This window comes from Typha latifolia, chromosome 1 (genome assembly GCF_019914945.1).
Source record: "Typha latifolia isolate L0001 chromosome 1, TyphaL0001v2, whole genome shotgun sequence".
NCBI classification, from domain to species: domain Eukaryota; kingdom Viridiplantae; phylum Streptophyta; class Magnoliopsida; order Poales; family Typhaceae; genus Typha; species Typha latifolia.
The window spans coordinates 17,336,429-17,362,795 of record NC_133086.1 but is presented as its reverse complement, the minus strand read 5'-3'; the positions used below and the strand labels follow the sequence as shown (position 1 = coordinate 17,362,795).

The following is a 26,367-nucleotide window of genomic DNA, read 5'->3' as shown; positions in this document are numbered from 1 at the left end:
CATAATATTGCTAGTAAAGTATTATTAAAGTTAACAAACATATGTGAATAGCTAAAATATCCTCTTTCTTTTTAAATTTAGAATGTAATATATTTATCCCCTCCAATTTGTCTCGTATAAAAAAAAATATTTTTCTTAATACTATAGTACTTGGAATAATATTGGAAGCTTTTTCACCTATTTTAAATAATTTATGCAAGGGTGAACTAATTCTTTTTAAATCTAAAGTATGATTAATTAGATTTGATATTTTTTAAAGTGTATGTAATAATGATATTTTAAATAATGTAGTAGCAATTATGTTAAAATCCTAAAAAGAATAAGAGAAAATTACAAATAACACTCTATATTTTAATCATTTTACAAATAACCTCAAGTGAAAATTAGAAATTTTCATCTAACTATAACTTATATCTTTACATTTCCTAAATTGCCTTTATCTCACTATTTTAATGTTTGATTTGATGTTTTGGTTCGTCTTTTAAGCTATTTTGAAGCCTTAATTTGGTTCTATAATTAAGTTATATGATCATAAGATTAAATGATATCTATCTATCTATCTATCTATCTACCAATCTAAGGTGTTATTTATAACATTCTCAAAAGGAAAAACTTGTTGAAATTAATATTTCTTCTAAGTTTTTTGATTGGGGGATGGATCCCTTGGTGCCAGGGAATTCTTAAGTAAAAAAAAAAATTAATAAAAATAAAGAAAACATCCAACAACTTTTCTTTTTCCTCTCCAATCTAAGATAGCATCGATTTATATGCGGTAGATGAGAAATTTTCCTAACATATTGTTTTCATGGTAAAAGTCAAATCAAATGGAGTTGTTTCAATTGGTGGCAAATTGAGCGTTGCAACTAATTCCTGTCAAGCTGCACTTGGTATTCCAAATTTGGTTACTGCAATTAATGAATTTAAAATTATGTTCTTTTTCTTTTAAAATAAATTAATTGAAAAATTAATGAGAGTAATTGACCTCCAAGGGGAGATCTGCCAATTCAAATAGAACCTCCATGAAATATTTTAGGATATTACATGGATATGATTAAAGTATCACTTATGAGCTAATCATAGATGTAAGATTTCAACTTACTATCTTGTATTTCAAACTAATATAATCTAATTTATAGGTATAAAAATAATCTGATTATTTTGTTACTTATTCGTGATTAAAAAAAACTAGTGACGTTAATAAATCATTATTAATATTTTTGAGCCAAATGATGAAGAGGTAAATTATAAGTTGCCTAAATTTTAATAAATTTGGAGGTGGTTCTTTAGAATAAGGTTTAAATAAGGTGAGATATTTGCAAAAAGGCCCTAAATTTTTTCTTTTTGAAAGAAAGGAGCACAGGTAGATAGGCTGTAATGAGTGTAGTTACGCTATCCGTCCTTCTACCAAGATTGGGAGCCCAATTAGCCGCAGTAGTAATTCGCAATAGTTGCAAAATATGAGGACTAATTTGTTATTTTCCCCCCCATGAATCCTATGGTACAAATTTTGCGGTACCATCGTGCTAATGATCTCATTAACTAGTGACAAGAGCCGCTTATAGACGGCCAATAACAGAGAGAAGAGAGAGAGAGAGACGAGATACAAATTCCCTCCTCAAGGGATCGCCGGCTCTCTCTCTCTCTAGCATTTGGCAAGTAGCAGATAGCTCTCTTCGAGACATCCCTTTTGGCGGCCCCACAAGCTCCCCTTCTCTCTCTCTCTTTAAACTCCCTCCTCCTCCTCTTCCCCTTCTTCATCTCCTCCAACAATGGCGAAGAACAAGCACAGCACCACCAGTGGCAGCACCGTCGCGTCCACCAATAGCAATCCTAACACCCCCAGGAGTAGCAATGCCGCAAAGATGAAGAGGACCAGGAAAAGCGTGCCCAGAGATGCCCCTCTACAACGTAGCTCCGTTTACAGAGGAGTCACAAGGTCTGCTGCCTCCCTCCCCCCCCTCCCACAACCCCTCGCTCTTCTCTCTAAGAATTAATTAATTCACGATTTCGATTAGGCACCGATGGACGGGTCGATACGAGGCTCATCTATGGGATAAGAATTGCTGGAACGAGTCGCAGAACAAGAAAGGGAAACAAGGTTTCTTTGGAAAAATCAAAAAGAAGAAGAAAAATCCTTGTTCTACGTTTACTTGCTCGCTTTAATTCTATATCTTTCTATAAATTTCTGACATTTTTCTTTCCTTTTCTTCCAATTAATTCTTGGTGGGCAAATCCAATGCGGATGCAGTGTACCTTGGTGAGTCTTGTACTCAAAGAACTAACTTATTTGCGAAATCTCTCTCGAGCTCTCTTTTGCTGAAATTTCTGGCGTTTTTGATTCAGGGGCATACGACGACGAGGAAGCGGCAGCTCACGCATACGACTTGGCTGCATTGAAGTACTGGGGCCATGAAACTATTCTCAACTTCGCTGTACAACTCATTTAATTCATGAATTCTTTTGCAACAATTTCTCTTCGTTTTGATCCGATCTTTTTTAATGACTCTGAAGGAATTAATGGCAGGCATCTACGTACGAAGAAGAGATGAAAGAAATGGAAGGGCAATCCAGGGAAGAATACATTGGATCCTTGAGAAGGTAGTGAATGAGTTCTCTCCTCACAAGTTTTTTTTTAAAGTATTGATGCATGAATCTCTCGCTCCATTCGCTTTTGGGATTCACAGGAAAAGCAGTGGGTTCTCGAGAGGAGTCTCAAAGTACAGAGGTGTTGCAAGGTAATAATTATGAGTTTTTAATCAAATTTACTTTAAAAAAAGAACAATTTGAAGTATTTTTTCAATTGTATTTTGCTTACATAATTATAAGATGTATTTGGAGTGGAAGCATAACTAAAAGTAGTTGAGACAATGGTGACAGTTTGATGCTATCCCTCCATTTCAGCCGCCAAATCTACCAACTGTTTGTATATTTCCAAGGTTCAAAAAGTCAGAATAAAGGAAATTAATACTCATGAAGCAAAAGAAAAAAAAAATTGTGAAAGAAGCACAACTAATTTGAATTCAGTAATAAATGTAATATTTTTTTTAAATCCCTTTTATGGGTAGTTTTGAAATCTAAGAACGAACGTTTCAGGGCAAACAAATAATTATGCTTTATAAATTAAAACTTAGGAGTATAAGAATATTTTTGGTCTCCACTAGTCAAGTGACAATTATGCTTCTCTACATAAAAAATTAAAAAAAAAAAAAAAAAAAAATATAGCGGATGTAAATTGTTATTCCTGAAAAATAACCTTAGAAATACATTGGCCATTTCTTAATCTTTTTCAGGCATCACCATAATGGAAGATGGGAAGCTCGGATTGGAAGAGTATTTGGCAATAAGTATCTTTATCTTGGAACTTATGGTATGATTCTCTTTTTATCTCTCCCTCTCTAGTTAGATGGATGTTAGACGGATACCAAGCCAAGAATGTTAGTTATGACACAATAATGATGCCCAAATTATATATATATACCCCTAGAAACCAAGCATTACCCTTATGATCCATCTTTAATATCTCATCAAATATAAACATTCCAATTGGTTTAACAAACAAGTGCTATAGAGGTCAATTTATATATACATATCAACACTGGTACCTCAAAACATGAGAATCATCGTGTCTAACATGTTAAGTATAAGATGCATTTTGAGATGTGCAATTAATATTCTCGTCGGTTGTTAGATCTATTCATTAACTTAGGTTGATGTTCTTTTTGGCTTTCCTAACATGAGAATTTAATTTATTAGAATCCCCCCTAAACCCCAAAGCTATCTGAGAACATTGGGGTCCCTCTCAAATTGGCCCTACTTATTAATATGACCCAAATGACCCCCTTGACCATCCAAACTGTACTGGATCATCTAACTCTGCCGTCTCTTAAATCCTTCAACCCAAACATGTCTACTCCCATACCGACCACTGAAAAATAAAAGCGTACAATTTATCTTCGATTCATAAATATGCGATCGAATCATAATTTATGTGATAAAATCCTAAATTAACTCTGCGATGTTTTGGCGAGGGTAAATCGGTAATTAGAGAGGTCCAGTGTTGATTATGTAGGTGGTGCAGCCTACCAAATTCTAATGCCATTTACACTCCTTTCTCTTTCAGTTTAGATATATATTCTCTGCAGGAAATGACATGTCAAACTCCTGTTAGTTGGGAGAAGAAACTATTAACACCAACCTCCAACTGTCCTCTGTATAGCCATTCTTATGCCACTGCATCTACCAAACTTTGGCACAATTAATAAGCAAGTATCTACATCGATTTGTAGCGCCCATACCCTGGCTATTTTTGTAGGTGCACCTGTTTCCCTACTAAAAATTTAGAATCTTCTACTCTTTTATGTAAATATTATATATCGCTTAACTGGTTGCTGTTAAGAGAATGATAATAATTTTTGTTTACTTTTATATATCTATAGTAATAATAATTATTATTATGCACAACAGCTACACAAGAAGAGGCGGCGACGGCGTACGACATGGCGGCGATCGAGTACCGGGGACTCAACGCGGTCACCAACTTCGACCTCAGCCGCTACATCAAATGGCTGCGCCCGAACCCCGACTCCGACCCGGCGGCGAACTCGGTGCTTGATCAAATGTCGAACAACCCCATCATTGAGTTAGAATCGAACTTCCTTCAACAGGAACAAGGCATGGGAGAGATCTCTCAGCTCCCCCAGGCTAGGCCAGGAGCTGCCACTGCCTCGTCGGCACTCGGGTTATTATTCCAGTCGCCAAAGTTTAAGGAGATGCTGGAGAGGACGTCGGAGGCGAGCAGTAGCTCGTCGGCGCCGCCTCCTAACTGCGAGAGTAGACCCTCCCATTGTAGCTTCCCGGATGACATACAAACGTACTTCGAGTGCGAGGATGCTGCGAACTGTGCGGACGGTGAGGATGCGATCTTCGGGGACCTCAACGCGTTTGTGTCGTCGATCTTCCAGTGCGAGCTCGATGCATGAGAGACAGTGGTGATCGATCGAGTTCATTTCACCACCCCACCCCCCGCTCTCGTGTTTTTTTTAATTTTTTATCTCAGTTTGATCTTTTGCTTCGTTTGCTCTTCCAGTTTTGTGAATAGGAGAAAATTTAGAGGGGGAGAGAGGGAGATTAATTGCATGGCAAGGAAGAAAGAAACGAGCTAATTAATTAATTAACGATTGGTTTATTGGTTTCCTAGCTATGTAGAAAGGAATTCTTTCTAAAATAACAGTACAAATTATTGGTTATTATTCATCTTTTGATGCAAGGTGTTCCTTTTTGTATCTCATGGAGCTCTTTGGCAGTTTATTCTTCAATTGGTCGTGTGAAGTTAAACAATAAAGAGGAGTATATTTAGTTGATCCTTTCCCTCCTTTCCATGTGTACCTACTTTTATAAAATTAGATTTTGTACTGCTTACCTTCTAAATCAGTTAGAAAGCAACTAAAAAGATTTCAGTTTGATTTTTAAGTATATCATGGACAAAAGATATTTATATTGACCGGAGAAAGAGGTTTGAAGTAGTCTCTTATCGTTTTTGAGTTATAAAAGATAGATTTGAATCTATTTTGAATCAAATAGGATAGATTACGATCTAATTGAAATCTAATATCTTAGTGAATGATTCTCTTTTATATTCAAACCGAGAAATAAGATGTGTTTTGAAAAATGAAACATGGGCACGTATCTATTTCTTAATAACTTTCTAGATCTTAAATCCATAATTAAAGGGGTTCTAGGAAACCAGTATGGGATATAAAAAGAGAGTGAAACTGACTACATTATTGTAGAATTAACATTAGATATTTCTTTTTTTAAGAATACATTGGGAATTAGAGTGGTATATTGAAGAATGCCTTCTAGAAAATAGCGCCTATCTGTACTCCAAGCCTGGCCCAAGGCCCAAGGCCCAAATCGACTATGATCCGAATTGCAACAGTAGAAATTAAGGTCAGAGTAATCGGGTCGGGTTGTTGACTTCTCCATTTGGTCCTGCCCGATAAGGATTTCCGACCCTAATCACCGCCGGGTATACCGCCTCGCAACACTTCTTAGTTCCAGAATATAGTTTCCCTCGTTCTATCTCTCTCTCTCGATCGATCTCAATATCCATGGCGGGAGAAGAAGGCGACGAGGTGGCAATAGAGCAGCAACTGGAGCAGCAGCTCGAGGAGCAGAAGTCGTCGCTTGCTGCCGTGGACGAAGCCCTGGCAGTCGAACCCTCCAATCCCGAGCTGCTCGCGGTATTCTTCTCCTATTTCTAGGGTTTCTCTTCCCTTTCCTCGTTCTGAAATAGGGATTCATTTTATATTCCTTTTCCCCCATAGGATTCGCATTATGGATCGGTTTCCTTTGTTTTCGCTTAGAATTGCCGGTCCTTGGGCAAATAATAAGTTTTTCAGATTGGTAATACCTTACCTGATTTGTGTTCTATTGTTTACGAATAGTGCAGTAATGGAATGGTCCGGGAATTATTATTTGATATGGTACTTTGATGCCAAATATCTGTCTTGAATTGTTATTACTTTTTTATTGAAGTTTGTTTTGCTCCTGTTTCTACACTCCAAGAGCTAACAGATGAGAACGTTTGATATATAGGGGCAGTGTGAAATAAAGCATCTTCTCTTGGAAACGCAAATCGTGAGGTCCAATAAATAAGTGTTCTCAGTAGAATATTATGCAAAATTGAAAATGGCTGTGGCTGAAGATAAATATGTCAGTCATGTGGAGTTAACACATAAATCAAACAAGATCCACCATTTTTCTCTCTGCTAATACTTTCATAACTAAGATGCATTGCAAGAACATTATAAGACAAGAGCGACTAAACAAAAAAAATCGGATGAGCCCACTTAGAACAACTCTTTGAGATGTTTTTGTTTGTGTAAAGTTTTTTCTGAACTCTGAAGTGGCATTGGTGCTGTTAGGAGGCATATGAAAGCTATTGTACAGCCATTTTGCAATATCACACACCTGAAAGATATGAAAGTGTGCTTTATTCCATTATATGCATTGAGTAAGAAGATAGATGATTAGTATCGGAATTTTTTTTTTTTTTGTGTAAAACTTCTGTATCTAATTATGCATGTTACTTATGTGGTGCTATGCACATGCTTGAACATGCTTGTGAGAAAATTTCTAAGAGTTACATCTTCTGTGCACAATATTATTTTCCGTCATGAATAGAGAGCTAAGGGTTTGCTATTATGAAGGTTCATGAAGAGCTTCTTTCAGCTATTAAGGATACAGAGGAAGGGCTTCTTCACTTAAAACGTTCAAGACTACTGAAGAAAATGGACGCAATATTTCCAGGTCAAGAATCAGCTTCCTCTGTTCAGGCTCAGCTGTCGGATCCAAGAGAATTTGAACCAGAACCTTTGCAACCGAAAGAACATTCTATTGGGTCAAAGTGTAGATTCCGCCATACAGATGGGCGCTGGTATAATGGACAGATAGTAGGATTTGAAGGTGCTAACACTGCAAGGATCTCATTTCTTACACCTACATCTGAAAAAATGCTGGTATGTCCACATTTTACTCATTTTCTCATCTTCTTATTTGTATGTTATAATTTCCATTTTCAAGACATTGGTCAATAATGAACGGTTTCGATCAGCTGATCTCTGTGATAAAGCACCACCTTTTATTCATCATAATGTGTCCTATCTCTTCCTTTTTTTCTCTGTTATGCTTAGTTACGGTTTTTTATCATCTTCTTTGCAAAGAGGATTTCATTTTCTTTTTTTTGCCTGTTCAGATGGTCAGTGTCGGTATTCTGTACACAATGAGAGGTATAAGATGTAGTTAATAAGTAATTTCCACATTCATAAGAAGGAAAAAGCTGTCACATTACACAACCTGTTAGAATTGATAGCTAATAGATATGAAATTATATTTCTTGGTCAAAATTTATATTGAGTAGCACTATTCATTGAGAGTATGGTTCAATTAATCTTAAGGTTCACTTGGAGATAGAAATTTGGTGTTGAAAGATATCAACTAGAGAAGGTTGGATGCGGACTAATCCTCATGACACAATATAATATATTGAGAAGGTTGGATGGCAGACTGATCCTCATGAGACAATTAATCCATTGACACCATGTTGCTCTTGTCACCTAGCTATGTAGTTCAATCTCCTTCAATTTCATGATAGTGACATTTTTTTCTTGAAGATAATCATTTCGGTTGTCATGAATTTCATCAAACATTAAGGGCCCTTATTAGAGTAGTCTTTTGGCTGTATTCTACTTTCTTACTCCTTTATCAGCATGTTTTAGTGGTTCTGGTTCTTTCTAGCAATTATTCAGCTATTCTTTCTATCCAAACAGGGTGTTAAACATGCTCAAATGACCCATTGGATGACAGTAATATTTAACACGAACTCTCACAAGCTTGCCTCACCAATCTCAGATTTCTAACCAAAGAGCACAGTAAGATTCATCCATGTAGAGCACCTTCGTCTTAACTAATTCAATCTGATCATTGAGCAGGGCATAGGAATTGTTTGTTCTTATGCCTTTACCTTTATAATCATTGTATTCACTGCATCTGAGTGGTATCCGCAGCTGTAATTGATTATGCCCACCTTTATTATGCCCATGACAAAGTTCCAAACTCCAAAGGGCTCATAGTTGTTGAATTGTTGTTGGATAGTTTAGCTGCGCTGCATTCTTGTTTCCAGTGGATATCTTGCTTAGAACACTGGAGGTTCTATACAACTAAAGAACTTACTAATATAAGTCCACCCGTAGTGCAGATGTGCAAGTTCTTTCTACAGCAAAGATGTCGATTTGGTAGTAACTGCCGCTTATCACATGGTATGTTTCTGTTATTCAATTTAAGGATTGGGTTGAGTGGCAATGTGATGGTTGCCTTTTTATCCATTTGTTCTTACTTTAAAAATAATCTGAATCATCATAAATGGAGGATTGAATTATGGCTCCTCTTCTGTAATGACTGACATATGTGTGATACTGTAATCTTGAATTTATAGTTGTATCTTGTTACTTGGTCACAATAACTTGCTTTAAAAGGAAGATGTCTATGCACATCTAATACATACTTAACTTGTCAGGTTTTATTCTTCCTGTTTCATCCTTGAGGCAGTACATTCCCATTATATGGCAACAATCCTTAGTAGGCACCAGCGTATTGGCAGCCTCCGGACGCTACCCTGGTATCTGGAAGAAAGCTGAGCTTGAGTCTTGGGATGATGAACTCAAGCTTGGTCGGGTTGTCTTCCAAGATGATGGGAGTTCTGCTGAGCTTGGCTGTGATGCTCTATCTATGTCTGAGTACGCTGAAATGAGTGATGAGGATGAAGATGGATCTAGCTCAGAACTATCTGAATCCAGTGAAGAAGAGGATGATCAAGAGGATGGGAGAGATAATCAAGGTCTAGGCTTTTTGGAAGCCACAACATTACAAAGAGGTGTTCAGACAGAGACTGCTGTGTTTGCAATGTGGGAGCATCACACACGCGGCATTGCTTCCAAAATGATGGCCAGCATGGGTTATCGTGAAGGGATGGGATTAGGTGCATCAGGCCAAGGTATGCTAGATCCAGTCCCTGTAAAGGTACTCCCACCGAAGCAGTCTCTTGATCATGCTATTGCTTCTAGTGAGACTGAACACAGCAGAGATCAGGGGAAAAAACGCAGTAGGGGAGGCAAAAGAAAGAGGGACAAGAAATATGCAGAAGCAGTCCGAGCTGCCAAAGCTGAAGAAGAACAAACATCGGATGTTTTCAGCTTTATCAATAACCAGCTTGCAGGGCAAGATGCTGCTAATGGTTCGAATGGTAAACACAAAAGGGGTTCTGGTGAGGCTGATGTGGTTAGCAAGAAAGAGGACAGACGATCCTTGGTTGCATACGATGATGAAGTGAAAGAACTAAGAAATCGGGTGGAGAAGCTGGAAGAGATGGTGAAGCGGAACCGCAATGATAAGGCGGTGCATGAAGCAGCTTTCCGGAAATTGAATGAGACTCGAAAGGCTCTGGCGGGTGCTGAAGCTACTCATGCCTCGGCCTCCAATGCAGTTGTCAACAAGGAGAGAGAGAAAAAGTGGTTAAAATTCTAATGTTTTGACTCTTTTACAAGGCAGTAGCACTATCATTCTACTACAGCCAAGATGTTGTTGCTGTATTATATTTTTCTTCCCCTGTTTCTTGGTAAAGGACATTCATCATGTGGTTTTTTCAACCCTAATATAAGAATGATTTTTTGGCCTATTTCTCAGTCGTCGTTTTCTGGGTGAGGGAAATTGTTAAATGTTGTTTCTAGCCAGACTCTTTGAATCCGCATTGGGGTTGTAATTTGTAAACCTAGCTAAAGGAACCTTTTCCCACCTCTCTCTAAGATCACACATGTAATATAATGATTCCGTTTATTGCAACTCCCCGTGATTAATAATTAATAACACCTTTATTGGGATTTTCTTATCATGACCCTTTTCATTATAATACTTCAATGACACTAAATAATTATTATATTTTAATTAAATTTCGTATTAATAGTTATGTTTTACACCTTCACTTGTGCAATTTGATATCAAATGTCACCTTTTCTTTTTACCTAAACTTATATCCGCAAGGCAGGCGTATCCGTGTCTATAGACGACTTCTACCTCCTTCTCTCCCATCGTCTTTCTTCCAGAAAAGTCTACCCGCGATTCCTTCTCATCGATCTCCTCCTCTAGGGTTCCTCCCCCCAAACTCCTCTAATTAGGTCTCCAATTTCCCCTTTCCAGAAGAGAAATCGAGATCGAGTATAGATGTGGGCCGCTTCGTGCCTCGCCTCTTGCTGCGCCGCATGCGCATGCGAAGCATGCCGGTCCGCCGTCTCCGGAATCGGTCGCCGTTCCGCTCGCATCGCCTACTGCGGCCTTTTCGCCCTCTCCCTCATCGTCTCTTGGATCCTTCGCGAGGTCGCTGCCCCTCTTATGGAGTCTCTCCCCTGTAAGTTTAGATCGGTACCCATCTCGTTTTTGGGTATTTTTGGGTGATGGGATTTGATAAATTTAGATTTTTTTAGGGATTAATCACTTCCACCGGACGCCGGACCGCGAGTGGTTCGAGACGGATGCGGTGCTCCGCGTCAGCTTGGGGAATTTCTTGTTCTTTACCATCTTAGCGCTTGTGATGGTGGGGATTAAGGATCAGAAGGACCCCCGGGATCGCGTGCACCACGGTGGATGGATGGCAAAGATCTTCTGTTGGTGTGTTCTAGTGTTTCTCATGTTCTTCGTGCCCAATGGTGTTGTCAGCTTCTACGGTGAGAATCTTGAAATAAAGTAGCTAACTTGGTTGAAAAATATCATGGAAAAAGAATTTTAATGGTTATGGAGTCCCATTCATGCTCATCTAGATGACACTTTGCTGTCAAGCATTTCATAAACTAATCTGTCACGCTAACTGATGGTGCGTATCTGTCTGGCTTACACTGTTAGAATCTTGAAATAAAGTAGCTGAGTTGGTTTAGAAAAAACAGTGAAAAGAAATTTTAATGGTTATGGAGTACAACTCATGCTCATCTAGATGATACTTTGCTAGATATATATTTGCAATTCTTGTTTCATTTTAATTTCCCCCCATACAGAAGTTCACAGTAAGCGGTTTACCGTCAAGCATTTCATAGACCAATCTGTGAGGCTAACTGATAGCGCAATCTGTTTATGCAGAGACAATATCAAAATTTGGTTCTGGATTGTTTCTGCTCGTTCAGGTGGTTCTCTTGCTGGACTTTGTGCATGGGTGGAATGAAAGCTGGGTCTCCAAGGATGAGAATTTCTGGTTTGTTTATTGCTGCCTGTGTTTTCCTTCCTGCTTTCTTTTTTTTATCTATGGATTTTTTGATGTTTTATTTTGATGTTCTTTATCTTTCAGGTATATGGCGTTGTTCATTATTTCGCTTGTCTGCTATATTGCCACATTCTCCTTTTCAGGGCTGCTCTTTCACTGGTTTACTCCATCAGGACAAGATTGTGGACTCAACACCTTTTTCATTGTTATGACATTGATTCTTGTTTTCACTTTTGCTGTTGTTGCTTTGCATCCAAAGGTATGATATCACCATAATTGCTGACTTTTATTGGTCATTGGGTATTCGCATGAATTTTGTTTCTTAAATATTACTGTGTTCTTTTTTTTTCTTATATTTGTTTTGATTTCTCAGGCTGGATTTTCTATGGAAATTGAAACTTTATAAGATAACATCATGCTCTCTCCTGGTCTCACATTGCACATATACTTGTGCATTTTAGGTTTCTGTCTCTTGCAATGACTGACGTTTAATGAATATCTGCTAAATCTATTTCTGAAAAATTCAGATATGCTTTAATTTTTCTGTATTTCGTCATTTGATGAGATTTTGTCTTGAACTCAGAATGAATTTGAAAACTAAATGTTGGCTGATTGTGCATGTGTTAATACATGATAGGGGTTTCCATTTAATTTATGGCAAGAGTTATTTTTAGTGCTAAAAGCATTGTGAGTTCATAGTTATCCACTCTATCATTGTTGTAAAGTCTGTTGGAAATTGGTGGGTGGTGTCACTTCATTCTTGCTTCCTCCAAGAGTCTTACCATTCTAACCAGTTGTATTCTTCCATCTGGTTGACAATGAATAATCTGATTTAAAAGTTGTTGATATCTCAATGATGCTCGACTTATGAAAGACTTTGTTTAAGCTGGACAGTGTTGGAAATTCTGTTTCTAGGAATCCTTACTTGCTGGAAGGTCAGTTCAGATATATTACTTTGGGATATTAGCCTGTCGTGCTACTTTAAAATTTGGTTCTTGAAGAATTCTATAATTTTTTTAATGACCTTAAAATAACATATTTAAAGTAACACGCTTTATTTTCACATATGTATTGATCCTTGATTGCCTTTTTAGACCATTCCTTTTGTACTTCCAAGAATCCTGTTCGAATGGAGCCTTTGGTATTGCATACTATGCATACTAATTTGTGTGTATAAATTGGCATGTTGCTCTTGTATTTTTTATGATAAGAGACTAATTTTATCTCTCACACTGTATTGCTACAAGTACATTTCATGCATTGAACTCTTGAAATTATAGGGTTCCTTCATCTGCTTCCATTAAATGGGTTTGAATTCTCTCTTTTGGTGACAAAGTCATGAAACTTCTAGGTTTTCTAATTTTTGTTTGAGAAATGCCTCTCTATGTCAATTTCTGTTAGATGAATAGCATACTGCTTGTTAAGAAAGCTTAATAGAGCAGACTAAATACTAGATCCAGGGAATTTGGAAAAAAGTGTGCAATAGATTGTTTTATTTCATTAACATTATCTGCCTTTTGGTTTGTCATGATGAGGTAGCTTCAATAGCTCTCTTATGCTTCTAGACTTTGTTCTCCAAGTTAAAATGCCTATCTTTCATGGAATTATTGATGCTAAACATCTCTTATGACAATACAACGATCTGAAGTTTCTGCACCTATTGCTCTTTATAGTTGCTTATTTATTTAACATGATTTTTATTGGTAAATGCAGGTCAGTGGCAGCTTGTTGCCTGCATCAGTTATTTCGCTCTATTGCACCTACCTCTGCTACAGTGGACTTTCTAGTGAGCCAAGAGACTATGAGTGCAATGGACTCCATAATCATTCAAAAGCTGTTTCGACAGGAAGCCTGACATTAGGTTTGCTCACGACTGTCCTTTCTGTGGTGTACTCTGCTGTCCGTGCTGGTTCTTCCACGACGCTGCTCTCACCGCCAAGCTCACCTAGAGCTGGTTAGTGAGCATCCTTGAATACTTGAATACTTAAATTCAGTTACTAGATTGATAGCTGGTGTGTCTAAAGTTCTTCACGTGTGTAGGTTCAGAGAAGCCTTTGCTGCCCTTTGACAAGGTAGAGGAACAGGAAGATAGAAAGAAAGATGCGGCCAGGCCGGTTTCCTACTCTTACTCTTTCTTCCACCTCATCTTCTCTCTTGCTAGCATGTACTCCGCAATGCTTTTGACTGGCTGGTCAACTTCGGTAGGCGAAAGTGGAAAACTTGTCGATGTTGGGTGGCCATCCGTATGGGTCAGGATTGTTACTGGGTGGGCCACAGCAGCTTTATACCTCTGGTCCCTCATTGCTCCAATTCTCTTCCCAGATAGGGAATTCTGAGTGCATAGGACTTCCAAGACTCTGCATCCTTATGAACTCAGTTGGACATAAACACTAGTTAATCTTGTCTATTTGCTATTGTAAATATGCTCGCATATGTCCTAGTCATGTCGCCGAGCAATCTCAAAACTGCGTGTGAGAGATAATGATGAACTCATTATAATATGAGCTAATTTGAGACACGGTGCTTAATAATACTTGAAGTGTGAAGTTGCTGTCTATGTACAATTGCCACAAATGGAAGAGGAGCATAATTGTTGCATGTGGATATCTTCCTTACTGACCCCACTCAATTGGATGTATACTGTCAATCTCTTTGGGTGCTGAGGTAACTAGCATTTCACTCTGCCAAACAATATTCATGTTGCACAATTGGATGTTGTTTTTAGTTCCACTTGCCGTCATCTGCTCATTAATTTTGGTGAGATGCATAGGGATTCCATTGAGTATATTCCTCCATGCACATATTTAGGTATGGTAACTTAGTAATTTCCATCAATAGTAACGGTGGGCCCAGTAATTACACAGCGGTCCAAAAAAAAGTACGGGAAAGTTTCGTCCTGTCCAAACACTTGATAAATTGCCTCGCCTGTTTTCCCGCCCACCCTCGCGTTTCATTTTCCGATCTATTTCCGTTTTTTTTTTATAATCTCTCTCTCTCTCTCTCTCTCTCTCTCTCTCTCTCTCACTCTCTCTCTCTCTCTCCGACAGACAAAAGGGAAATCTAGCAAGAAAACTCCCCAAGGCCCACACTTCTCCTTCGTTCCTCCTCTCCCACCCGATTTCCAAGCCCGAGTTCTCCACGGTTTCCTTGTTCTTCTCTTCGCTGTCTCTTCGCCGCCATGCCGGATCTGAGCAATCTCCTCCTCCCTCCCTTCCCCGATCTCCGCCCCTGCGACCCTGCCTGCTCCTCTTCTTCCTCTTCCCGCCCCGAAACCCTAGATGGTGGAGACAACCTAGATGGAGGAGCAGTTGCTGCGCTCGACTGCAGTCTGGAAGGGCACCTCGAGTTGCCGATCTCGGCAGGTGGGGACTGCTCCGTGCTAAAGAGGGATCGGAGAGGGAGCAAGAAAGCCGCCGGAGGACGGCCGTTAGAGGAACATGTTAGAGAATGGGTGGAGAAGAAGATGGCTTCGGGGTTACCGGAGAGGGTTTGTTCCTTGCCTTTTCTCACCAATGCTCCTAAGATGGTGAGTTGCTCTTGCCCTTTTATCCTGCTTTGCGGTTGTCTGGATTTGGTTGGAGAAATATTTGAGCGGAAAATAGAAATGGGTGAAGGATTGGAAAGATTCGCGCATCTGATTGTGTACTTTATTGAGTTTTGAGCCGAGAATTGGCATTGGTAGTGGAAATTATGCACCCTGTATTAGGAGTAGAACTGAGGAGCTGTCTGCAGATGATATTTTTGTCATTACATGAGTACATGAAATGATCTTTGAAGAATCTCGGATTTGTAGTTATTGTGGTTTTAGGATGTGGTTGTCAAAGTGGCATCCATGTTAATTACATCAATGGCTGTAATGTTTGTTTCCTAAGTCTGTTGAAAAATATGGACCTATCTACTGATCCACTATTTAGCCTAAGATTTTGTGGTTGGTTAAATTCATTATCCACTATTTACTGCAGGAGCACTTCTTGGTTGTGCTCCTTGCTCAATCACATCTGCTGTTGACATCTTAGCCTTTTAAATTTATGAAATGATCATTTCATTTCAAATCCCTTAATGAAGAGTTATATATCAGTTCAGTTTACATTCGCCTTTGACATGGTATAGTTCATATAATCATATTAGGGTCATCTTTCCTATGTAGGATTTGCATAGATATTTATTATCGTATGAAGTTGGGATCTTGCATTGAACTGGCCTATGTTTGTTCTCTTGACACTGCTTTCCTTATATATGCATAGTTTCTGTGCGTTTTGTCAGAATAGAAAGTGTCACTGTATTTTGGACAGAGTTCATATTATCTTACCAGTTGGAGACTATGACTGCAAATGTATTTATTGAAAAATGGAATGGACTTTGGACTTTGAAAGATCCTTTTAATATGTGATAGATTCAGGGATAATAAGAGTGCAACAATCTGAATATCAACCCAAATTCTCCTTAGGGCGGAACTTTCGAGGAGATCTGCGGGAGATCTAACCGTCCAATAGATCTGTAACTTGGACAAATTGTTCCTCTTGAAGTAAGGATTCCAATGCAATCGAGATCATGTCGATCAGGCTTATAGATCAAAAGTTATGGAGAAAATACTGACCGTGGGTCAGATGGTGGCATGGGGTAACGTGAGTAATGGAATAGGGAAATAATGGTTAGGTGTTGTGGAAGTTGGTGGCTATGGTGGTGGGGTAGAGCGTAAAGCTAGACGAAGGGCGAGAGAGTGGATCGATCCTTGAGAGACAAGGGGGCATGGTCAGATTGAGAGAGGAAGGAGACGACGTCTAAAATTGGAGTTGGAGAAAAGAGAGAGAGAGTTGGTAAGGAAACTTCAATATTTCATCAATAATCCTTAATTAAGTTGCCTTCCACATATTTAGAGGCTAACCTATCAATAAAATAATTAAAAGATAACCCTAAGATAATTAAAAGATATACCTAAGATAATGTAGTTCGTCAATTGTGTTCGAATGCATATTTCACGTTTTCTGTCGTTGTGAACGTGTGCAGGCGTTCAAATGCGTTCGAACGCACTAAACATGTTTTCTATTTTTGCGAACGTATGCAGGTGTTCAATAGTTGCGTTCGAACGCAACTGCCAGGAATCCTATTCTTCCAAAACAAAAGTTATTTCTAAAGTAAAAAAAATAAACAAAAATCATAATTAGCTGGATCGTAACAATATGATTTAATGATGCATCTCCTTGTTTGTATTAGAATTTTACATAGAACTTTTTTTCCTTTTTGATAATATTGATCTAAATATGGGATGCATTTTGCTTTTCAACTCTTAGACTACTAATATTTCTCGCATATTCTTTATTGTTATAGGCAGAGTGTCGGTTATGCACTAGAAGCATCTATCCTGGTGAAGAAAGACGCTGCTCAGTTTCTACTTGTCAAGAATCCTTTCATCAGTCTTGTGCAAAGGAAGGAGCTCGATGGTCTAATGCTAAACCTTTCAAGTGTTCTCAACATGTAAGTTTCCTCAGTTTGGCTGTAGATATGCCATTTGATACTTGCTTTATGCTGCAGTTTATAACTACATTTGCTCACTTCATCCTAGAAAGCCAATTCAAAGTATTTTATGTAGTTTTATGCAATCTTGTTCTATGTTTTCCTATTTTTTGTACTTCCCTCTTTTTAACATTTTATTACAGCATCTAAGTTAATGGAACTAGAAAGTGCCAAAACAGGAATTCCATCAACCAGACTGAACCATAACCGATACTTCAAATCTTTGGTAACATGAACCGTCAAATGATTGTATCTACTCTCAAAAGATGCTAGTTAGTAGTCTACCTATATTAGATCAATCCCTAGATAATATCATTTCTGTGTACTTTTCTCATAAAATGCACATTAAATGTTTTGAGTGCAGGTGTAGGAAAACGATTGTAGAATATTTATGCTGTTTTTGACTTGAGAATGGAATATTAATTCATCTTTCCTATCTTTCCAAACAGGGTTGTTTTGTTTGTAAACAAAAAGCATATTGGCGTTGTGTAAGATGTCCAATTGCAGCACATACCAAATGTGCACCCTGGCCAGATGGTGTAATTAGTTTAACAAATCAACCAGGCCTAGCTGTTTGCTGGAAGCATTCCCCTGACTGGCGACTTGAAAAGGAGGTCGATTTCTTCTTTCCTTCACCGGAGTAGATAACCTGTCTTCTTGTTTTTGAAAATACACGAATTGTTGGACAGTTCACTCTGCTTTAGGATGTAAATTTATACATAACTAAATAATTACTCGTGCCCAAGCAACTAGATTTCATTTGTGCCCATACGGGATCAAATTTTACAACCCATGTTCGTCCCAGTAATGCCTTTCATAAATTAGTCAATGGAAGCTACCAGATCTCAGCAAGAAAGCTGTATTTTCTCCCCGTATTCTTCTCAATTTGTGCTGCTTAAACGCACAACCATCAACAAAGCCAAAAGTTCTCTTTAGATCTATAGTAGGCAGATGGAACGTTATGATATGATGTTTCTATCTGCTTGCAAAGAAATTCCAGCATAGTGTTAAATCTTTTACAATCACAGTCTCCCTTTGCTTTCATCGACTTTATATTCTGCACTAATCTGCAAATTGTTTGGTGACTAATTTTTTGAATATTTTTTTTCTTGTGCTTGCTTGCAGTACACTTTTACCTCTAAGAATTAATTCTTATTTTCTTTTAGTTTTTCTTCTTAAATTTTAGTTATTTTTTAAACAAATAATATTATTTTCTTGCAATAAAAAATAGAAAGGCTAATAAGTTAATAGTTATAGATGTGCATACAAGTATTAGTTGCTTCATCTGTTTTTTCTGCTTTATTTACCTGAATTTTTGTAGGGCATTCTTTGTTCTTTACTTCTTTAACGTCTTACTGCTGAGAGGATTAACTATTTTAGATCAGGCTTATACAGAATTTCTACTTGTTGAGTAGGTCATTTGTTCACATCTAAACTAAATTGCCATATGTTACATCTTTACTCAAACCTTATTCTGGCTTTCTCTTGACACAGTTCGTAAATAATATCTGAGTTGTATACTTTCAAATGTCATGATATGCAAATTTTTGTACAAACATCTGATTACTACTGCTATGGGTCTTGGGGAATCTATGCCAGGCTTTTGTGTGTTTGTTCAAGCTTTATGTTTCTTTATTGTTATTTCTTTTGATTAGGTTGGCTGACAGGACTGATTTATTTGATTGGATAACAGCATGCAAATCCAACAAGTGTGATAGAGGTTAGAATAAATAACTTTGACTTAGTTCCTTCTTTTTTGTTTCATCCAAAGGTTGTAACTTTTTATAATATATTTCTTGTATTACATTGCATTTGGTTTTCCATATTGCTGAACTTATTATGAGATTCCTGGATGTGGCATAACCACATTCTTTTATGATTCTGTATGTTCCCCTAGTTATTATGATTCATACCTAAATTTTGTTTTGTTTCTATACTTACATTTTCCACAAATTTATGACATGAAATTGGCATGGGAACTTTCAATCTGTTAGGTTCTACTAGTGATTATCTTTATATTGAGTTTTCTCATGGTAGATCATGGATGATTCTGATTATCACAGTTAGATGGGGTTTTTTCTTTCAATACAAGGAAATGGTTTTTTGGGTTAAAAGAATTTGAACTTTATTTATCTCGGTTAACTATCTTATAGAATAAGATTTTTCAAAGAGTCTTTTTTTGTTATATGATTTTTTATTTTCAGGATAATTTTTTCATTTTTAAGATTTGACGTTTCATTTACAGGAAGCTTTTGATCGTCTACCTCTTCCTTATATTAATGAAGAGTTTAGCCTTGGTTCCATTGTGAATGATGTTATGGAGAAGAAAACTGGGCCCTCTCCATATGTACATATAAGGCGTAGTATCCTTGTTAATGTTGGAATCATGCAGAATATTCCCATGCATGAACTTGCTGTACTAGAGAATCAGTTCTTTTCCTTTCGCTTTTGAAGTTTTCCTATATTTTGTACCTGTCTAAACAAAATTTCTTTCTTGGATCATTGAATCCTTAATTTAGAGAAGATGTTTATTTAGTCAAAAGAAAACGTGATGGTGTTGATGCTGGTGTTGGATGCACAAATTGCAGTGCTGATTCCACCTGTAAAGATGATTGTGAATGCAGGTATCCTCGTACTCTAATTCTTTTGCTTTATATTTTCTTTGTAATGCATTATTGATGCTCACTATATTTTTTTAATCAATACTCTTTATGTTTATGTTTCCCTTGAATAAGCAGTATTATTATGGTACTTTCGAAATATATTTTCCCCATAAGTGCATTTCAATTTGTAATTTGCAAACAGTTTCTTCATAGATTTCTGTCTTTTTTTTCTTTTTCTTTTTTGTTAACAAAATGGCATTTTTATGTACATCATTTTACATATGGAGCACTGAATATTGGTGTGACTGGACTTTTAAGCAGTTCTGAAATTTGTGAAATGATTGGTCTTAACAGAGGTCTTTCAGTCAGCTGTTCCAAGGCCTGTCATTGCTCAGATATGTGTACAAACAAACCCTTCCGCAAAGAAAAGAAGATTAAGGTTGTTAAGGTAAGCATCTCCACTAAATTGCTAGTTATAACTTGTAAGAAACAAAATTACTTCACATCTCTGTGCTACTATTTTCAGTATCAACTTCTGCAATTGTTTCATGGATATTTTCGCCTGTTTTTTATTTTCTGTTTTAATATCACAACTTTAATAATATCTTTGTATTTAGATAAAGTATGTAGTTTTGTTCATTTTAAGACATGGTTATTTTTTTCAAACCTAAACTTATTTTTTCCATTAAAATCATTGTAGAACAACCCCATATTTTCAACTTATGGGTTTTATGGGTCACATAAACATCTACTAGAATAGTGAGCTCACTACATGAATTATCTCAGGTGTGCATGAGTAGCATTAAACTATACAGATCACCAGCTCTTTTATTAAATTGATGTTGGAATTAATTTGTTTTATTATATTTTAATATCCTAATTTGTGATAAAAATTGTTTGATTAAGTAATGGTTTTTATTTATACTTTGCGAATGAGTTACAGTCTAGTGAGGATTCTTGGATAAAATGCAAACTGATGCACTTGATTTTGGGCTTGTTACTGTATTAGCTTTAACCCCTCTTCCATTAGCTTTCTTATTGTTGCTTCCATATTTCAAAGTTTTATCTCAAAATAGTTCTTAGCCGTGATACTAAAGCTCTTTCTTAAAACTATTTGTGCAAGCTGTATTTACTACCTAGGAGAATGAGCTTATATCATAAGCGAAAGATGGATGACTTGGTTGAGAACAATAAACTTGCTTGTAACCGTTTAATTGGTTAGTCCACCTGATCAAGGCCCTAATTGAAGCCCCATGGAACTTTATGTAATGTTCATTCATAATACATGCTACATGGATAGCTTTCTCATATGCAGGACACATTTTGCTTTTATTTTGACAGAACTTTTGTATTTGCTACCTCATTTTTCTTGCAGACAAGTCATTGTGGATGGGGTGTTACTGCATTAGAGGCCATTAAAAAGGGTGATTTTGTGATAGAGTATATAGGAGAAGGTCTGTATATGTGCTTCTTTGCTTAGTTTCTAATATTACACTTATGAACATGGAGATGATCCAATTATTGGACATGATCTTTCTTGTTTTACTGAATAAGCTGCATGTGTTTTTCTTTAGAATCTTATATTCTTCCAAATAACTATCTTCTAACCAAAGTGCTTGTTACTGTAGCAATTAAGGGGTGCAGTTATCTGAGAATTTTGTCTCTTTTTTGTTCCTTTCTGGTCTAAATTTAAAAATAACTAGCTAAGCTCATTTGGAAGTTCTACAGATTTACTTCTCTAGAAGTTCTTGGTAATATATGATCAAGAGTAATGGAAGATTGGTGAAGCAACTCAAGAGAAGATTTTCCTTAGATATGATACTAATAGTGGTTGGCTACATGAACCATTTTTCTCCATCCAGATATGGAATAAACTAGCTTAAACTAATTGTATATTTTATTTGCTTAGTGGATACTTCAAATCTTAGAGTTAAACAACCAATTTCATTCTATCCTTTGCTTTTGGAAAAACATATTTCTTTTATTGAAATTTGTCGCAGATACAATTCTTGACTTGTTTTCATATGGAAGCTTCTTTGAGTGTTTAAGGAGGAAATTTACATCACTAGTGATGCAACATTTAGTATTGCGCTATCTTATAGGTGTATCATCAATGGTGCATTGCTTTGTAAATATCTTGCATTAGTTGTTTTGATAATATGGTTGTGTTGCCTTGTAATTAACTAAATCTTTCCATAATAACACCTTAAGATTAGTTCTTCAGAGATAGCTCCTTATTTACTTCCATGTGTAATAGTTCAATACTTTGTACTTTTATTGTTTAATCCATTGGAAGATACGTTGATCTGTCATTTGAATTACTGATTTGGATGTATCAGAACCTTACCTTTTGGAGTTTTGTGATCATTTAATAAGTTTGAATCAAATGATGAAGTTTATGTAAAAAAGGGTTTTCTATACTATATGGATAGTAATGTTCGGTTCACAAAATTGGGATTGGTCTTTCGAAAAAATGATACATATTAGCCAGATCGGCTATTTCAGTTGCCGAGATTGGATCGGACTTTTCTTAATTACATAAATTCTTAAATATTATTAAAAAATGTAGGAAAATTTCTAAAAATTAGAAAAATGATGAAATATAAGAAAATAAAGAAAGAAACTATGGTGTAGTGAAAACTGAAAAGAAAAGGAGATTAGAAAGAGAGCAAGGGGAAGAAAACCAAACAAAGAATAACTATGGTGCAATGAAGAAGAAAAAAAAAGTGGAAGAAATAACAAAATATCTGAGAGAGAAATAGAGGGAGGGAGGGAGGGAGGGAGGGGGGGGGGGGGAGGGAGAGAGAGAGAGCAATCCTGCTAACCGTGGTTCTATGGAGAGTAATGTTCTTTAATTTGGAGCATTTGGATTCTCTAAGGAAGATTGAAGATGTTCGGATTTTGGTGTGAATGCATCTATGCCAAGTTGAAGCATACATTGATTAAGGAGTGAAGGAAGATCATTCCAAATGCTCCAGTGGCCCTGAAGTGTATCTTTATTTGGTGAGTGACAGCTGGAGCATGATAAAGAAAATAATTAGTTCTAGATATATGGAGAAAGATAGTTGCTTTCAATTTAGTAAGGGATACATTTATAGAATGAGCTATTCAGTGAAAATAGATGTCCTTGTACAATGCTCATACGCAAATATTGAAACTTAGCTATTTTGTTGATTTCATCATTTTCTCAAGTTTTGAGTGTCCAATTTAAATTGCTTAAAAAGTTAAGGGTAAATTGTTTGAATGTCCAAGTCTTAAGTATCCAACTTCAATTTGAATGACAGTGGCTTAGGCTTATTGCTTTACAAGATGGATCTCAAGAATATGTTGTATACCCAACTTGCGTTGATTTAGGTTATTTGTTAAAATGTTTGAACATCCAAGTCTTAAGTGTCCAACTTCGATTTGCATGACAGTGGCTTAGATTATTGCTTTACAAAAGAATGGATCTCAAGAATATGTTATGTAACCAACTTAGGTACTTTGTTATGACCAGCATTTGATCATTTTCTTGCATTATGTGAAGCAGCAAATTATCCTATTGAATATTCAGTGGCTTTTCTGGTTACTTCAAATGTCTTCTTTATGTTTAATTGCACTGATGTCTCTGATGCACCAGAGCGATATCTTTGGCCCAAAACCAAACAGATGAAAACTGCAAGAATAGATACCAAGATTGATCTTAAATATGTTTGAGATGTTTCAAGGTTCTATCCTGTAGATCCTTATATTTGGTTTTTAGGGTTTAGAAATCAATGGTACATGTTGCTTTTCTACCATTTTCTGTTCTCAGTTATCGATGATGCTATGTGTGAACAAAGGCTTTGGGATATGAAGTACCGAGGTGATCAGAACTTCTACATGTGTGAAATTCGCAAAGACTTCACAATTGATGCAACATTTAAAGGAAATGCTTCTCGGTTCTTAAACCACAGTTGTGATCCAAATTGCAAATTAGAAAAATGGTAACAGCTCCTGCCCATGAATGGAATTCATCAAGTAATCGAGCTTTGATTTCTTTTGAACATGGTTGTACGCGTGTTCTTTATATGCGATTGAATTTTTTATATGCTGCATGATTATATTGTATATTGTTGTCTTAGGCAAGTTGATGGGGAGACACGTGTAGGCGTTTTTGCTTCACGTTCCATTGAAGTCGGTGAGGCTTTAACATATGATTATAGGTAACTGAAGGGCAGTTATTTTTTCTATATATTAATATGCTGCATAATTTTGTCAGTATTTCCAAGTTTATCAAATATACAGGTTAACGAACAAGTTTTACATTTCGTCTCCTCTATGTATCACTAGTCCCTATTCAAGTATAAGGTTGGGGAATTGAGATGACTGGATTTGGAAGGTCTTGTTTCTCTTTTCTTTCTAACGAGACAACTTGAACCTGGTTTCACGTTTCTTGCAATCATCTTTTAAATGTTGTATATCCAATATACAACACTTCAAATTTACTGGACCCATGATAGATGTTCTGTTTCTATTTCTCTGTGTTATCTTTAACTTGAATATGTTTCTTAAACTCTAACCTTAATTTCACAGTTATGGGTTATTTTTCCTATGTAAGGATTTTCTTTTGGAATATTGTACTCTTGTCGCCTCATGGAAAGAGTGAACAGCAGCAGCTAAAAGACACTAAAGATTGATTCAGCTGGGAAGCAGAAAGGAGAGAGCAGTAACAAAGATTGAACAAGTGAGATTCAGATAAAAATAGGCTGCGTGAGAATGGGAAGAACTAAAAGCTTATTACTTGGTCAGAGGGTCAACAATAGATATGTTTGATTTGGCAAGTCTGCAAGCTGCTTTCTAATGCTTGTCGATAACGTGGTCTTCAGTATATGTCTGTAGCACTTTATTCGATTATATTGCATTCTGTCACTAGGATCATAAGCATGCTTCTCCATCCTCATTAGCTCTTTGCAGAGTTTCTTGCTTAACTGATAAAACTTTGAACTCTTGAGCATAATGACAATCTCTTCAACTGGAGCTGTGAGCGTCAGCAAACTGAGGTAGCTTCATGTAAATCATGAATACCTCTGCGCTCTTCTTTGCAGCTTCCTCTTCCCATCTGATGCGGTAGTTGTTGACTTAGGAAGGTGGATCTTGCAGGGGCTTTGGGTATGATTTGCATCAATTAGGTTTTTGTGCTCTACCTACCTTAGGTCAATTTCGGGGCTGCTTCCTCTTCCGTTCTTTAAAATTTTCACAGGTTCACACCATGGGTCCAAGAAGTATTTTGTAAAATGGCTAAAGAATGTCATTACGGGCTTATAAAAGATAATTGATCAAAATCTCAAACTATTGGATGCCTTTCTTAGTATATGCCACTTTGGGTCTACATGCAGTTCATACACTGTAGAATAAACCAAAGCACGTCAAATATATTATTTGTGCAAATACTTCCTTAAGTTCATGAATGAAATCTTATAGCTAAATGTGTCTACTCCTTTTCTCTAGGAGACTCCACCCTAGTCTAGGATATCTTGTGATCATTTCACTCTTTTTCTTCCTATTGTCTCTTATCTTGGTGTTTGTTTGGTGTTGGTTACCTCATAGAATGAGGTAACCAACAATATACCTTATGCATCTTTATATTCTGATCATAACTATTTAGGATTTTCAGATATATGTTCGCTCTGGTCTTCTCCCAATATTCCTTTATGATTTTCGTTGTCCAACAATCTTGGGAGTACCTCAGGGTAGCACAATGACATCATGCCTCTATCTAGGGATCCAAGAATGAAAATGATACCTTTGAGATAGATATTTGGCTATTTGCAATCAATGATGTAGTCAGTTTGATTGAACTCTTTTTCATATGTATGAGATAACGGAGATACTTGTGTATTTTCTCAGGTTTGTGCATTTTGGACCCATGGTTAAGTGCTACTGTGGATCTTCCACCTGCCAAGGATACCTAGGGAGCAAGAAAATAACAAATCCAGTGATATCCTGCTGGGGATGCAAAAGAAAGAGAAGCCTCATGGTGATGGTAAAAGGTAGATCCTACACAAAGCGTAGATCTTATGGAAAAGATGCCTTTTTGTGATTCGTTGATTCCATTTTCCTTTTCCAGACGTCTTGGGTAAAAGAAGAAAAGCGCTGCTTTTCATGCAATTGTTCTATTATGATACACATTTAATTCATTCATCACAATTCTTTGAAATGCTGCCTCTTGCCCGGCCATAGTTAAATATATAGCTGGTAATTTAACATTATAGGCCATTAATTTCAGTGTTTGCTCTTTCCAATTTTCATAATCAAGATAAGGTGACAAATAGAAATCTGGCTGTCCTGTGTCATCATGGAGCTACAAATATTGATAAATACACATTTAATAGGTGTAGGTTGTTGACTAACAATTAGTTAAAATTTTCACATGGGATGAAGTTGCATAACGAGAGATTCTTGGGTAGCATTTGTCTTATCTTCTAG

The 26,367-nt window shown here is 36.9% G+C and overlaps 4 protein-coding genes across 5 annotated transcripts; all 4 read left to right on the top strand.

The window, feature by feature from the left end:
• The first annotated feature begins 1,600 nt into the window (after nt 1-1,600).
• On the top strand, nt 1,601-5,193 carry LOC140795041 (AP2-like ethylene-responsive transcription factor At1g79700). Its single transcript, XM_073147403.1, has 8 exons — nt 1,601-1,936; nt 2,016-2,098; nt 2,249-2,257; nt 2,344-2,432; nt 2,525-2,598; nt 2,685-2,735; nt 3,291-3,367; nt 4,465-5,193. Exons 1-8 carry the CDS (start codon nt 1,770-1,772, stop codon nt 4,977-4,979), a joined length of 1,065 nt encoding a protein of 354 aa, XP_073003504.1. The 5' UTR covers nt 1,601-1,769; the 3' UTR covers nt 4,980-5,193.
• An 847-nt stretch (nt 5,194-6,040) lies between these two features.
• On the top strand, nt 6,041-10,241 carry LOC140798421 (zinc finger CCCH domain-containing protein 18). Its single transcript, XM_073152240.1, has 4 exons — nt 6,041-6,242; nt 7,212-7,520; nt 8,759-8,819; nt 9,077-10,241. Exons 1-4 carry the CDS (start codon nt 6,111-6,113, stop codon nt 10,081-10,083), a joined length of 1,509 nt encoding a protein of 502 aa, XP_073008341.1. The 5' UTR covers nt 6,041-6,110; the 3' UTR covers nt 10,084-10,241.
• A 299-nt stretch (nt 10,242-10,540) lies between these two features.
• On the top strand, nt 10,541-14,360 carry LOC140798430 (uncharacterized). Of its 2 annotated transcripts, none has more exons than XM_073152253.1 (6): nt 10,541-10,960; nt 11,037-11,276; nt 11,683-11,794; nt 11,888-12,062; nt 13,517-13,757; nt 13,844-14,360. In XM_073152253.1, exons 1-6 carry the CDS (start codon nt 10,777-10,779, stop codon nt 14,137-14,139), a joined length of 1,248 nt encoding a protein of 415 aa, XP_073008354.1. In that variant the 5' UTR covers nt 10,541-10,776; the 3' UTR covers nt 14,140-14,360. The 2 variants fall into 2 exon arrangements, with proteins under 2 accessions (XP_073008354.1, XP_073008362.1); XM_073152261.1 differs by having other exon boundaries at nt 10,599-10,960; nt 13,850-14,360.
• A 387-nt stretch (nt 14,361-14,747) lies between these two features.
• On the top strand, nt 14,748-26,098 carry LOC140798412 (histone-lysine N-methyltransferase ASHR3). Its single transcript, XM_073152228.1, has 11 exons — nt 14,748-15,329; nt 17,132-17,278; nt 17,767-17,931; nt 19,011-19,037; nt 19,563-19,680; nt 19,842-19,941; nt 20,275-20,368; nt 21,296-21,374; nt 23,714-23,885; nt 24,024-24,104; nt 25,789-26,098. The coding sequence occupies exons 1-11, from the start codon at nt 14,982-14,984 to the stop codon at nt 25,979-25,981; spliced, it is 1,524 nt and encodes a 507-aa protein (XP_073008329.1). The 5' UTR covers nt 14,748-14,981; the 3' UTR covers nt 25,982-26,098.
• Nucleotides 26,099-26,367: the final 269 nt, after the last annotated feature.